At 38.4% G+C, this 14,713-nt stretch overlaps 1 protein-coding gene across 1 annotated transcript in view; it reads right to left on the bottom strand.

The window, feature by feature from the left end:
- huwe1 (HECT, UBA and WWE domain containing E3 ubiquitin protein ligase 1) overlaps window positions 1–14,713 on the bottom strand; it is a 387,803-nt gene that overhangs the window by 217,499 nt on the left and 155,591 nt on the right. The window contains 3 exon segments of the mRNA XM_051933601.1: window positions 7,534–7,625; window positions 8,543–8,720; window positions 11,510–11,616. Of these exon segments, the coding sequence (XP_051789561.1) occupies window positions 7,534–7,625; window positions 8,543–8,720; window positions 11,510–11,616 (377 nt within the window).

Here is a 14,713-nt window from a genome sequence, read left to right on the forward strand (position 1 = left end):
CTTCCTAATTTGGTTCCATATTCTGAGTGAGTAAAGCACAATTGGGTTATTAGTATATTTGCGATAACTTTCATTTATTGGAGAGCAGAGCAGGGAATATAAAGAAGTACTACAGGATTTTACTTCTATTGCAGACCAAGCTTGTGTTTGTGCATTTATTTGTGTCCAGGTTTTTATGGCTTGTACGTTTGCTGCCCAGTAACAAAAATTGAAAATTAGGTAAAGCCATGCCACCTTCTGCCTGAGCTCTTTGTAGGGTCGCTTTCGGATACGTGCGTGTTTTGAGTTCCAAATGAATGAGGTTATTATTGAATCTAACTGTTTAAAAAACGATTTATTGATATATATTGAAATGTTTTGAAATAAAAAGAGAAGTTTAGGAAGGATATTCATCTTAACAATGTTAATTCTTCCGGCTAGAGTGAGATGAAGGGTTGACCATCTATGCAAGTCTTGCTTAATTTTTTCCATACAGACGCCAAAATTTTGTTGATAAAGAGCTTTATGTTTACTTGTGATATTTACCCCTAGGTATTTAAACTGGGGCGGCACGGTGGCGCAGTGGGTAGCGCTGCTGCCTCGCAGTTGGGTGATCTGGGGACCCGGGTTCGCTTCCCGGGTCCTCCCTGCGTGGAGTTTGCATGTTCTCCCCGTGTCTGCGTGGGTTTCCTCCGGGTGCTCCGGTTTCCACCCACAGTCCAAAGACATGCAGGTTAGGTGGATTGGCGATTCTAAATTGGCCCTAGTGTGTGCTTGGTGTGTGGGTGTGTTTGTGTGTGTCCTGCAGTGGGTTGGCACCCTGCCCTGGATTGTTTCCTGCCTTGTGCCCTGTGTTGGCTGGGATTGGCTCCAGCAGACCCCCGTGACCCTGTGTTTGGATTCAGCGGGTTCGAAAATGGATGGATGGATGGATTTATACTGATCTGCTATGGTAAAAGGTAGGGTGTCTAATTTAATATTATATGCTTGTGAGTTCACTGGAAAGAGTATACTTTTATTCAGATTAATTCTAAGACCAGATATCTTTTGAAATTCTGTTAGTGCTGTTAAAACAGCAGGGACAGTGTTTTCTGGGTCCGATATATATAAGACCATATCATCTGCATATAGAGAAATTTTCTGTTCCAGTCCTTCTCTGACAATCCCCTTTATCTGATAAGAATTTCGGCAGTGAACCGCCAGTGGTTCAATAGCGATTGCAAACAACAGTGGCAACAAGGGACATCCTTGTCTGGTACCACGTTCTAGTTTAAAGTAGTCTGAGCAAATTTTATTAATACAAACTGAAGCTTCTGGACTGGTATACAGTACTTTGATCCAAGCACAAATATTCGGGCCAAACCCAAATTTCTCCAATGCAGTGAAAAGGTAATTCCATTCGATCATGTCAAATGCCTTTTCTGCGTCTAATGATAGTAATATCTCTGGGGTGTTTGGTTTTTCTGGTGAATATATAACATTAAACAAGCGTCGGAGATTTGAAGATAGATGTCGGCCTTTAATAAATCCAGTTTGATCTTGTGATATTACCGAGGGCAGCACTTTCTCCATCCTTCTAGCTAGGATTTTTGAGAGTATCTTAACATCATTATTCAGGAGTGAAATTGGTCTATATGATGCACATTGTAACAAGTCCTTATTTTGTTTAGGAAAGACGGTGATTAATGCTTGTCGAAATGTTTGAGGTAGTATTTGGTGGTCTTTAGCTTCTGTAAATGTTACCAATAAGAGTGGAGCTAGCTGAGTGGAGAATTTCTTATAAAACTCTACGGGGTAACCATCAGGGCCTGATGATTTCCCGCTTTGTAGTGACTTTATAGCGTCTAGTAATTCTGTTAGCGTTAGAGGTTTATCCAGTTCCTCAGCACTTAAAGCATCTATTTGTGGTATTTGTGAATTATCCAGAAATGCATTAGATTGCGTGTTGTCTTCTTTGGGCTCAGTGGAATATAAAGACTTATAGTAATCTCTAAATGTGTGCATTATTTTATTATGGTCGATGATTTCTTCTCCATTCTTGTTGGTGATTACTGGTATTGCATTGTGAACTTCTTGTTTATGAATTTGTTGAGCTAAAAGCTTATTAGCTTTTTCTCCGTGTTCATAGTAATGCTGTCTAGACTTATAAATAAATTGTTCAGTTTCTTTAGTTGTTAAGATGTTAAGTTCTGTATGCAGGGCCTGCCTTTTCCTGTGAAGAGCTTCACTTGGACGCCTGGCTTGTTCTTCATCTATTCTAGTAATTTCATTTCTTAGCTCTGACACTTTCTTGGTTTCTAATTTATTTCTATGGGAAAGATATGAAATAATCTGGCCTCTTAAGAAGGCCTTTAGAGTTTCCCAGAGTGTTCCTGCAGAAACCTCTGTGGACATGTTTGTCTCTAGGAAGAAGCTGATTTGTTTGGATATAAATTCTGTGCAGTTCTCGTCTGCCAATAAAAGAGGGTTAAGACGCCATCTGCGAGGTGAGTATGAGGGGCTTATTGATTTTAGCTCCAAGACTAGAGGGGCATGGTCAGAGATAACAATTGTGTCATATTTGCATGATTTAATTGTAGGCAGGAAATTATTATCTATAAAAAAATAATCAATTCTTGAGTAGCTATAATGCACTGGTGAGTAGAACGAATATTTTCTTGAGTTTGGGTTAAGAAACCTCCAGGGGTCTGATAAGTTGTGATCATTTAAAAACTGTGTAATTATCTTTGCAGTATTAGATGTCGTCCCCCCTGTCACAGGAGTCCTATCCAAGAGTGGATTTAAAACACAATTAAAGTCCCCAGCCATTATAATTTTATGAGTGTTCACATTGGGAATGGATGCAAATAGATTTTGCATGAATTCCTTATTTGACCTTTCTTTAAATGCACCTTGGGGCTGCCACAAAGTCATTTTGTTGTGTTACACAATGACAAAGTGCTTGAACTTGAAATTGGTGGGTGCATGATTGCATGTTGTACGAGAAAAGTGTTGGGAGATGGTTAATCCAATTTGTGGTTTCTAGAAATCAGATGTATAAAATATGTAGTGATGTGAAAAGTGGTTTGTTTGAAGAAAGAAGAGGTACACAGAATGTTGATTAAGGAAGAATAATTTTAGAAATCAGAACTTGAATTGTTTGAGAAATTGGTGTAGTTTCTGCTACTTCGGTGACATACTGACTGCAGTTAATAGGTGAGGCAGTTGTAGTCAGAGTGATCCATATTACTAACCGAGAATGCTAAACCGGATGATGGACGCAGGCACATCCGGCAATGGGCCGTAGCTGCAAAAAGACGTACTGCGTAGGCGCAAAAAGAGTCCGCGAGAGTCGGCTGAGGAGCCGAGAAAGGCGGACAAAAGAGGGCGAGAGAGGCGGATGAGGAGAAAGGCGGACAAAAGAGGGCGAGAGAGGCGGATGAGGGTCCGCGAGAGGCGCAGGCGCAAAAGGAGTCCGCGAGAGTCGAGAAAGGCGGACAAAAGAGGGCGACAAAGGCGGATGAGGGGCCGCGAGAGGCGGACAAGACCACAGAAAAAAGGAGTGAGCACATACAAAAAGGAGTCACAGAAATGAGTCGCAACAAGCACCGAAAAAAGGAAAAGGCACATAAAAAAGTAGTCAAACGCGGGCAAAGCACGAAACACATTGCACACGAAACTAAACACACCAAAAAAAAAAAAAGAACAGACGAGCGCACAACAGCAAGGCATGACCACACACACACACACACCCCCCCCCCCCTACAGGCACGGGACGGGACGCACACCAAGAGGGGGATTCAACAAGCCCATGGAAAACAAAAAAAAAGAACACAAAACCGCCCCACAGACCCTACAAGCAAGGGACGGGACACACACAAAGAGGGAGATTCAAACAAGACACAGGAACACAAAAAGAAAGAAGACGCTCGCGCAACAACAATCCCCCCCACACATCCATAAGAAGTGACACCCAAAGCCACATATTCTAAAGTGAACGTCGACACCTTCACACTAGGCAGCATAGGTGTCGGCATAGCTGTCAGCATAGGTGGATGTCCTTCAATAAAGCACTATTAACCGTTCAACTGCAGAAAAGGATACATATTAACAGTGAGTGCGATCCTCCTTATTACTTATCCGTATTTCGCATGCTGAGAAAGAAACAAGTCATGAATACACGGTCACGGGTACAAAACGATTCGGAAAGGATAACGGGAACAAACACACGAACACGAAAGAAACAAGAAAATAGACGGCGGCGCATAAAACGCGCTTCTGAAACACCGGGAGAAAAAATGTCTCGGATCAAAAAACGCAAAGCACAAGTGACACCGTTACAGAGACGTGCCCAAATGGACAGACACAATGAACGTTGACGCATTCAGCGCGCGTGTCAAAGTGCTGCATCGAAAGAAGCACGATTTCAAACCGAAAGAGCTCGCGTATCAGACATACAAAAAAGGGAGCGAAGAGACAGAATAAATGAACGGAGACGTGAACAACGCGCAAATGAACTGACAGAAAAACAAAAAGCAAGACGCGAAAAGCACCAAGCTCAAATGACCGACATACAAAAACGGACAAGGCTCGATACAAACAATGCACGGCGTAGACTGAAACTGACTTTGCGCAAAGCGGAGGCGAATAAAAAAAAAAGAAAAAAATAGCGCGTCACAAATAATGGACATGCAACAAAAAGGCAATCAAACGCAAAAAGCGAAACATGCCCGTCGCGGACATCAACGCCACACACCTGTTAAACGCTTACGCAAAATGGCTGAAAATGCCTTCAATAAGGAATCCACTATTGAGGAAAATTCATTGGGGTTAATGAATGTCATTTGCAATCATTGTCATTCACTTAACTTCACAGAAGAAACAACTGGCAATACAAATAATGAATTTACACGTTGTTGTCAAAAAGGTCAGATTAGACTGCCTCCTTTACATTCATATCCTGAATATCTAAAGAAGCTTCTAACTAACGATGTGCCTGAAAGTAAAAACTTTATGAACTGCATTAGATCCTACAATAGTTCATTTGCTTTTGCATCTACCGGAGTACATATCAGGCCACCAAAAGGCAATGGCCCATACTGCTTTCGCATATGTGGACAAATATTGCATCGCATTGGAACAGTGCACCCTCAAACAAATCAACAACGCAAATATGCACAAATCTATCTATCAACGCATGAACCTTCCTGAAAACAAACAATGCACAGAGCTTATAATGAGAAACGTCACTCATGTCATAAACAATCACCCATTAGCTAAGTCTATAAAAATGCTACATGAAGTTGAAAAGGAGGCAAATACAAAAGCAAATGCAGAAGGTATAGCGGCAACTACAATTGCTTTGGTCTTGATAAAGGACAAAGAACAAGATCCAAGACAATACAATCTGCCCGTCGTTAATGAAGTGGCAATTGTCTTTCAAAGTAAAGATGGTGAGCCTCCATTTCACAGACATATTGTTCTACATTTACGTCCTGATAAAAACAACACACCTACATTCCAACGCATAAGACATTTGCTTTCCGCTTCTTGATACTTTATTTGTTATTTCTATGCGCATCATCCAAAGCTGCACACTATTCTATATCTAATTCATACATCTCACTCTTTGTCATGTCCCAACGCCAGGGGTTGGCGAGCGAAGCGAGCAGGGGGCGGAGCCCCCTAGTAAATCAAACCATCAATTAAATACCTACTGATAATTAGCTTAAGAAGAAAAAATGGAGCACCACTACGCAATACCTATTGATCTGAAAATGTTCACCCAAAATTACTCAATTGGTGATCAGTAAACTAGTTAATCCAAAAAAAAAAAATTTTTCAGAATCTGCTTTTATAAGCTTTATATAAATTTAGTTGTAGTGCTCCTTAATGCAAAGTTCCACAATACTTGAGGAATCCCGGGCCATTGTCCTGCCCAACCTCCTGTATATAGAGTACACAGGTAGACATTTAAAGAGAGTGAAAACAGGAATATTGGCTTTTCAGTAAAATAATGTGTAGTAAAAAACTGAATAAGGGTAATCTGAACAGTTGTCTTGTGCATGGGTAGAAACAGCAGAGTGCAAGAAAAAAGAGGTGCATTTTCAGCAGAAATTAAAGGAATGACAGAGCTTTTCATTTTGTCCAGAAAATAAAAGACACTACCTGGTTGACAGTAAATGGTGAACAGGGTCATGTTCAGGTCAGCTTCAGGTCCGCCAACCATTTCTCCGATTGTGGTACTGACACTGCACTACAGTTTCCTGAACATGCACACATCATCTTGCCTGGTTTAGTCTGTTCCAGCAATTTAGCCACTTTCATTCCAGTCAGCAGGCAACACATGAAGATGTGCTGGAACTGCTGCACAGCAGATAAGGCAGTCACTTTATCCAGAAATGAACACTCAATTCAAACCAATTTCTGAAATGCTGATAACACATGAAGTAACTCTGTAGCAACTGAATGAGCTGTAACTAGGAAGAGTTCGTGACTAATGAATGGGGGTTTGGGGGGGTGTGTGAGTGAAAAAAATTGGTCTTCAATTCAACAGCTCCATCTCATCTGATGAATCATCACTGTCATGCATGACAGAATTTATGAGAGGTGGTTTGTTTAACACTACTTTAAGAAATGTAAAAAAAAATTTGGATAATATGAGCACACAGCTAGATACCTGATATTTAGATTTTGCAAGCTAGTAATTTGACAATTTTCTCATACTCATATCAAGTCGTAAAGTTATCTTCTGTTCAACTTGGCTCCTCATTCAAGCCCATTTTATTAGTAGTTTTATCTTCCCCATTCACCAGAAAAATGAGATCAAAAATTTTATGTAAATAAAAAACATTCTATATTTGCTGCATTTTCATACACTCTCTTGCTTTTGAATTCCTATGCCATTACATGCAACAGAAATCTGATTTTCATTGAAACATTTAATTTCTTTTCTCAACTGCAACATGCTTTAAAGAAAATTGTCACACACTTGAGTAATGAGAAGCATTAAGGTTTCAAATGCAGTTTTAATTAAATTATTTTACAGTTTAACTAGTTTGCATTTGTTTACATGTCAGCTAAAAAAGTTTTCACAGATTTGTATGATGACCAAAAAAGATTAACACGTTACTAGAAATCTGGCCATATTTACTTTCATACACAGTATTAAGATATTGCTTCAATTTTTAAATGTGTTCTCTTAATACCATTAAGGGTGAAAGATCACAAAACCTAGTCCTGCTGTTATAGATCACATAAATGGCATAAGATATTCTTTTATCATTATTATCATCAGTGTTATCAGTGTTTAGCAGATTTTGATGAATTATTGAAATCACATGCTACAGATACTTTTGGCAAATATAATTTTTAATTTTGGTGTCCACATTTCCTTTATTTGTATTACTGATTAATTTACACTGAATGTCATTAACTGTATGACTACCGAATAAACTTGCACCTTTGTGGCTTCTGTTAATTATGTTCAGATCATCAAAAATACCCAATACTGCTTAATTAGCATTAAACACTACTAACAAGATAAACTACTGATTCATAAGATAAGAATCTTACCTTAATAATGGCAGTGGTTGCATCAGTTTTCAGGGTAGGTTGGTGTCTCATCAATTCATCTACAGCACTGCCCAAATTTGAGGCTGTATCACCTAATAAATACAAAATACAAGTACTGGTAGGGACAATCTGACAATAAGGACTATAAATGCTTTGAGATTTAAATTCTAGTAATTACAGATAAATTATGATGGAAAAAATTTCATGTGGATAGTTGCTGCAATGCAGTCACATTTATTGTAAAAGGCATACAGAACAGCTAAAAATGCTCAAAATTAATACAGAAGGGATGTCAATGCCACAATTTTTACCAGTAAACACTGATAACGAAATGTACTTTCTAATTGAAAATTGTGCTTTTATTGACGAGTCATATATGTGTGTGCTCAAAAAAAGCATACTCACAAATCTGCTTCCCGGATCATATGGAACATTTTGAGTGACTTTTAAAGTGCAACATTGTCAAAAAAATTTGTTTTAAACACAACAATTCTAAAGTTTTGCAACAGTTCCAATTATTATAATAATAAATGAATCAATTCTACCCTTATCAGTTGTACTTCCATGCTTGCTTTTTTTTTTTTTTTTTTTTTCTTACACGCCCTCCAATCGTGTTAACAGGCTGCACTACTGTTCTTTGTTGGCAATTAAATGATTTACACCAGAATCTTCTGAAACAGTTTAACTCTAGACAAAAAACCTAGATAGCATTATATAGTTTGTGGCTTCAAAAACAAAATGAAAAATTTCACTCGATATTTTCTGTGTCCTAAAACTCTCCAAGGAACATGAGGTATCACAAATGGTATTGAATATAAACACTTTAAGTATTATATCAAAGTTGGCATTGCAATAAGCCTATTCAGTATATAGTGCCCAAAAAAAGCAACAAGTACTACAAAAGTATTAATAAACGAACTAGCTAAACATACTGTACAAAAAAGCAGAAGCATATCTTTATTAATTGCACTGTAATTATTATGTTACTTATTTTCATATGAAGGCTCACCTAGAGGATCAGAGCTTCGACGTCGTCTCATGGCTGGTAGATAATCAGGAGAGAGAAGAACCTTAAAAAGCCTTTCAAAAGGCTGGCACTGAACAAATGACTGAAGTCCACGGGCATTGAGACAAAGAGCACTGAAAACGTTGGGTAAGGAACCTAGGACTTCCCTTGTAGCAGGTACCTGGTAAGAAAAGGGAACACTATGAATGTGGATGAGAGTAAAGCCACTTTAACAAGAGATGGTGCCAAAACTGGCATTCAAAATAAAAAAAACTCTGGGATATTGCTTAAAACATTTATCTGAATCCATATTAGCACAAAGCAACAGATACTTCCATCCCTCCAAACATACAGAAGCAGGAAAAATTCTGCTTAACAGTTATAAACGATTGCAACAAGCTCCACAGATGTAAACTCTGGATTAAATATCTTTACATAAATAGTGTTGAGAAACCTTTAAGAAAATTACTTTTGGGAACTTGCAAAAAAAACTAAACTGAAAACCACCCGAATAAGATATCGGAACAATCCTTCTGTTAAGGTACCCAAATCAGCTAAGCGTCCTGCTCTCCTGTTTGAGTACTGTTAGCCATTTTTTTCTTTAAAACTCATTTGCCCACCACCTTAAAATAGGATAACAAATCCTTCAATCCTATAAAGTAAAAAATTTCTTCAAAAGACAATTTTCAAATACCATTTCTACCTGCCTTCTGCTAGACGTTGTGAATTCAAAAAGAAGTTTACATTGTTAGTTAAGAAAAATCAATATGCAAAATCCAATATTGTGATGTTCAGAATTTCATAAATGCTTCTGAACATTAAAATATACAAAAAACCTCCAGCACACTTTCTAAACAGGTCTACGTCGAACTCCACCCATATAGCCTGCTGGTGATAAGTATATGGGGAAAAAATGGAGGAAGAACATGAAGAGGAAGAGATTAGAATGGATAGGGTGAAGGTTGCTGCCTGCAAATGGTTTCATTTTCTCCAGAATGACAGAACTACATTAACCAGTAATTCAAATCACACCAGAAGTCAAATGCCCAAACAGCATAAATATTCATCCATTTAACATATTATTAAAATGTCACAAGTGGAAATAAAAAAAGCAGTTTTCATAGTTTTGTTTATTTTCTTTGAATTACTCCATGTACATGCATCAGCTTTGGGGTAAACTGCATCCTGGGGACACACACATATATAAAAAAGTTGGAAAGTACATGTTATTTGAGCTGTTCGTGAAATTGCTATTTTAAAAAGAAAAGAAAAAGTTTACTTCACTAATATTACACATTGTTGTGAGAAAATATACCAAGTGTTGGACTTGAAATGTGTACAAACAAGTCTATATGGTGTTGATCTTTAAACTTTAGCATATTGATATATTGTATTTTGGGTCAAAATAATTGCAGTATCAATTTAAATCCAGATCATATCCATATAGCCCTACCTTTTCCTTTATTTATGTTAATAAATGAAAGCTTTTAATTTACTTGTAATAAAATCTTACTTGAAGCAGAAACTTACATTGCAGTTGCAATTATAAATAGGTTCCCACATATTTAATATCTAAGGAAAGCAGTCTAGTATGTACAAAACATGGGAAAGAAATGAACCAGCTGGTTGGCATGGATTGATGCTCTGAACAGATGTATTAATACACATAACTAAATGAAGATACTGTTTGGAAAGCATTTACAGTAATCCCTCGCTATATCGCGCTTCGCCTTTCACGGCTTCACTCCATCACGGATTTTATATGTAAGCATATTTAAATATATATCGCAGATTTTTTGCTGGTGCGCGGATTTCTGCGGACAATGGGTCTTTTAATTTCTGGTACATGCTTCCTCAGTTGGTTTGCCCAGTTGATTTCATACAAGGGACGCTATTGGCAAATGGCTGAGAAGCTACCCAACTTACTTTTCTCTCTCTCTTGCGCGGACTTTCTCTGATCCTGACGTAGGGGGATTGAGCAGGGGGGCTGTTTGCACACCTAGACGATACGGACGCTCGTCTAAAAATGCTGAAAGATTATCTTCACGTTGCTACCTTCTGTGCAGCTTCTTCCTGAAGCGACATGCTGCACGGTGCTTCGCATACTTAAAAGCTCGAAGGGCACGTACTGACTTTTGATTGAAAAACAAACTCTGTCTCTATCTCTCTCTCTGCTCCTGACGGAGGGGGTGTGAGCTGCCGCCTTCAACAGCTTTGTGCCGCGGTGCTTCGCATACTTAAAAGCCAAACAGCCCTATTGATTTGTTTGCTTTTCTCTATCTCTCTGACATGCTCTGCTCTTGACGCGCACTCCTTTGAAGAGGAAGATATGTTTGCATTCTTTTAATTGTGAGACGGAACTGTCATCTCTGTCTTGTCATGGAGCACAGTTTAAACTTTTGAAAAAGAGACAAATGTTTGTTTGCAGTGTTTGAATAACGTTCCTGTCTCTCTACAACCTCCTGTGTTTCTGCGCAAATCTGTGACCCAAGCATGACAATATAAAAATAACCATATAAACATATGGTTTCTACTTCGCGGATTTTCTTATTTCGCGGGTGGCTCTGGAACGCAACCCCCGCGATGGAGGAGGGATTACTGTATTCAAATACCATTTAAACAATTTGCATTTTCTGGTATATAAAGAAGTGTAACAACACATGCTATCATTTGCACTTTACAAGCTAAGGCAGTCTACTTTGGGCACCCTTAACCCAAAAGTGTTAATTAAAAAGACATCTTTCAGGAAGTGTGGCATTTAACCCCTCATCAATAAAAAAAATTTTTTTAAAAAAAAAGAAAAAAAATCAGATTTTTGTCAGTGGATGCTTTATAAACCTACAACAAAATGTGAATAGTTTTGGAAGCAATGTCATGAAAATCACCAAGTTTTAGACAAGTATATTTTAAATTGCATCTTGGTGAAATATGCACCATTGTACACACAAATTTGGCAAATTAAAAACCTACATCTTTAATAAGCAGGGCATGTAACATGACATCAGTGAGTCCATTGTCCTGCAGGGAGGATAGAAGAGAAGGCTCCTGGAATACAAACACTGTTACCACTTCAGTTGCTAAAAGACAAAAAGAAAAACAGAATGTGAGTAGAAGGGTGAGAATATTCAATTTCACCATAGCAAATAAAACACAAATCAGCAATAATAGTGAACAGCACAGGCACCACCCATAAAAATAAACATTGGGATTAAGTCGTCAAAAAAAAAAAAAAAAAAAAAAAAAGTTATATTATATATATATATATATATATATATATATATATATATATATATATATTAATTATAATCTATTTTTTATTTATTTTTTTTTTTAATATATATTTTGTGGCGAGCGGCTGGAGGCAGTACACAGCCGGGATGCCCAGAAGGACCGAAGGAGGGATTATGCCTCCTCCGGACCACGAAGGGGCGACCGCCCTGGTGGCTATGGGGACCACGGGAAAGGAGCATGGAAGCTCAACTCTAGAGGGGCCCGTATATATACACACACACATACATATACTGTATATACAACGTACACATGTATACACACATACATACATACATACACATACACACACATATACATACATACATACATACATATACATACATACATACATATACATACATACATACATATACATACATATATACACATACATACACATATGAAGGAGTAAAAAAGGGCAGGACACCAAATATTAACAATCCTGAAAAGTCAATGTACAATCAAATTCTCTAGGTTTGCCAATTAACAGACAAGTTACAAGTTGGAAAATAAAGTAATGACAGTGTATGGGAAATGTATTCAGAAATTGTTATCCAACACAAACTCAACATGCACTCTACAGAATTCAACTTAAAAAAGTTGCCAGCCAATTGCTCAAAAAACATGGTTGTCACAAATTTAAATGTTCACATGGCTTTACATTGCTGACATTAATGTTAATGTTTAAATAGTCCCTGCTAAATGTCCAAAGTAAGGTGACAGATGGCCAATCTTAAGGAATTATTAATCAACTGACCACCGGTTATTAATTTCACTACACTCGCTGCACAAATTATTAGGAACACTATATTAATACTGGGTAGGGCCTCTTTTATGCTCTCCAATTCTTTATGGCATCAATTCCATAAGATGTTGGAAACATTCCTTTAATATTCTAGTCCATGTTGACAAGATGCTTGCAATTTCTGCAGATTGCTTAGCTGCACATTCATGTTGTGAATTGTCCAATCTACCCCATCCAAAAGGAATTCTACTGGATTCAGTTGGGACGGTCACTAAAGAACACCGAACTCACTGCCATTTCATGAAACCAGTTGGAGACGACTTTTTCTTTGTGACATGGTGTAGTATCATGATGGAAGCGGCCTGAAGATGATAAGTGAAGTGCAGCCATGATGCAATGCATATGGTCTGAAGTTTGACTGGTATTAACAGGCCCAAAGTGTGGCAAAAAAAGATTCCATGCACCATTACACCCAAAGATGTGAGTGCCTCAACAAAAACTAAGATTCTGCAGGCCAGGCTACACTGTTCCAGTCTTCAACAGTGTTAGCGACAAAATACCCACTACATTCTCAGGTTTGTTCTTGGTTGACAAGACTGAAAACTAAATGGTCTCTCTATCATTGTAACCCTTCTCCCTCAAGGTTAAACATTGTGCTCATTCGGAAATGCTTTAATACTAGAATTACCGGAGCCTACGAAAAAACTCGTAGATCCGTCCCACCTTAAAACGCTTCGCACTTCTCGGTCAGCGTCTTTTGTCCTTTAAATGTGTTGATGAGCAGCAAACAGCAAGCAGTCTGCTATCACATCCCCCTACCGGCACACAGTTTTCTCAGCTCAAGTCTGCTTACCTACTTGTCAGTTGCTTAGAGCTGTATAGACTGAGAAGTCATGCAAAATGACACCTTTTATAAATACTTTATCGTTATTTGGAACACTTGCATTTCATGTGTGTTCCGTTTCTACAACGATCTATGCACAGTAAACACATCGTTTAAAACAGAAACGTTTTTCATGTTTTAGTAATAATTGACAAAATGTAGGCATGAAGTGTATAATGTGTGAAGCCTGAATTCCAAATATCTTTATACACTTTCACAAAAGATAAAAGTATAACAGAACAAATGCGCTTTTTTCTAAGGCTATAACCGAAGAAAAAGACACCAGGTTAGTGCTGCTTGCTGTCCTGCCTTCTTGGTTAGTATACTGGTTAGAGCTGCCGACTTCAGCTCATAAGGTTCTGGGTTCGAGTCTTAACGTCTTCCAAAATAAATGTTTTGAGTAGTAAGCTGTTCTTATTGTCAATATTATACAATAAAAGCATACATTTGATTTGCGACTGTAACAGCCGCTGTAAATGTATAGTACTTGCCAAAGTTAGCGTCTTTTTTTTTAGTTTTACTTTATTTACTTATCTTCCTACAGCATAAAGTCACAAGTATACTGCAGAGCTTCCTCTGTTTGATCGTCAAGGGCAGGGGTAGGCAACGTCGGTCCTGGTGAGCCGCAGTATGTGCAGGTTTTTGTTCCAACCCAGTTCCTTAACCCCTTCACCGCCCTCTGCCGGATATATCCGGCACCGCTGTTTTAATGCTAACGCCATACTGCCGGAATTATCCGGCACATTTGCCTGTGGTTATATGAATGCCTGTCAAGTAGTATAACTGACGGTTTGGCGTGGGTATTATTACTACGTTGTATTTCGACAAGTCTGTGGTTGTTTTGGCCGGTCATGTGACGTGATTCGCATGTAACAGCTGTGAATATGGCGAAACGTAAACTGACTTCAAGTGAGGCTTTGCAGGCGATTTTGGACAGTTCTGATCATGATTGTAGCAGTTCTGAAGAAGATTTTAGCGACAGTGATGAGCAGCAACGTGCGCTGCATGATACTGTGAATGAAGACGCATCGGATGACGGCGCTGAGTGGGTGTATCCCCAGCATCTCAGCTGGGCTGCTGCCCGTGGTGAACTACCTTTTCTGCATTCGTTTGAGGGAACGTGTGGCTTTATTGTTGATGTAAACAATTACACTGCTGAGCAGTTTTATGAGCTGTTTGTGTCACCTGATTTGATCAGACATTTTGTTCATCAGACAAATCTGTATGCAGCACAGTTTATTGAGAAAAATCCCAATTTACCTTCACATTCCCGTGT

The sequence above is a fragment of the Erpetoichthys calabaricus genome, chromosome 11, assembly GCF_900747795.2.
Source record: "Erpetoichthys calabaricus chromosome 11, fErpCal1.3, whole genome shotgun sequence".
Taxonomy (NCBI): domain Eukaryota; kingdom Metazoa; phylum Chordata; class Cladistia; order Polypteriformes; family Polypteridae; genus Erpetoichthys; species Erpetoichthys calabaricus.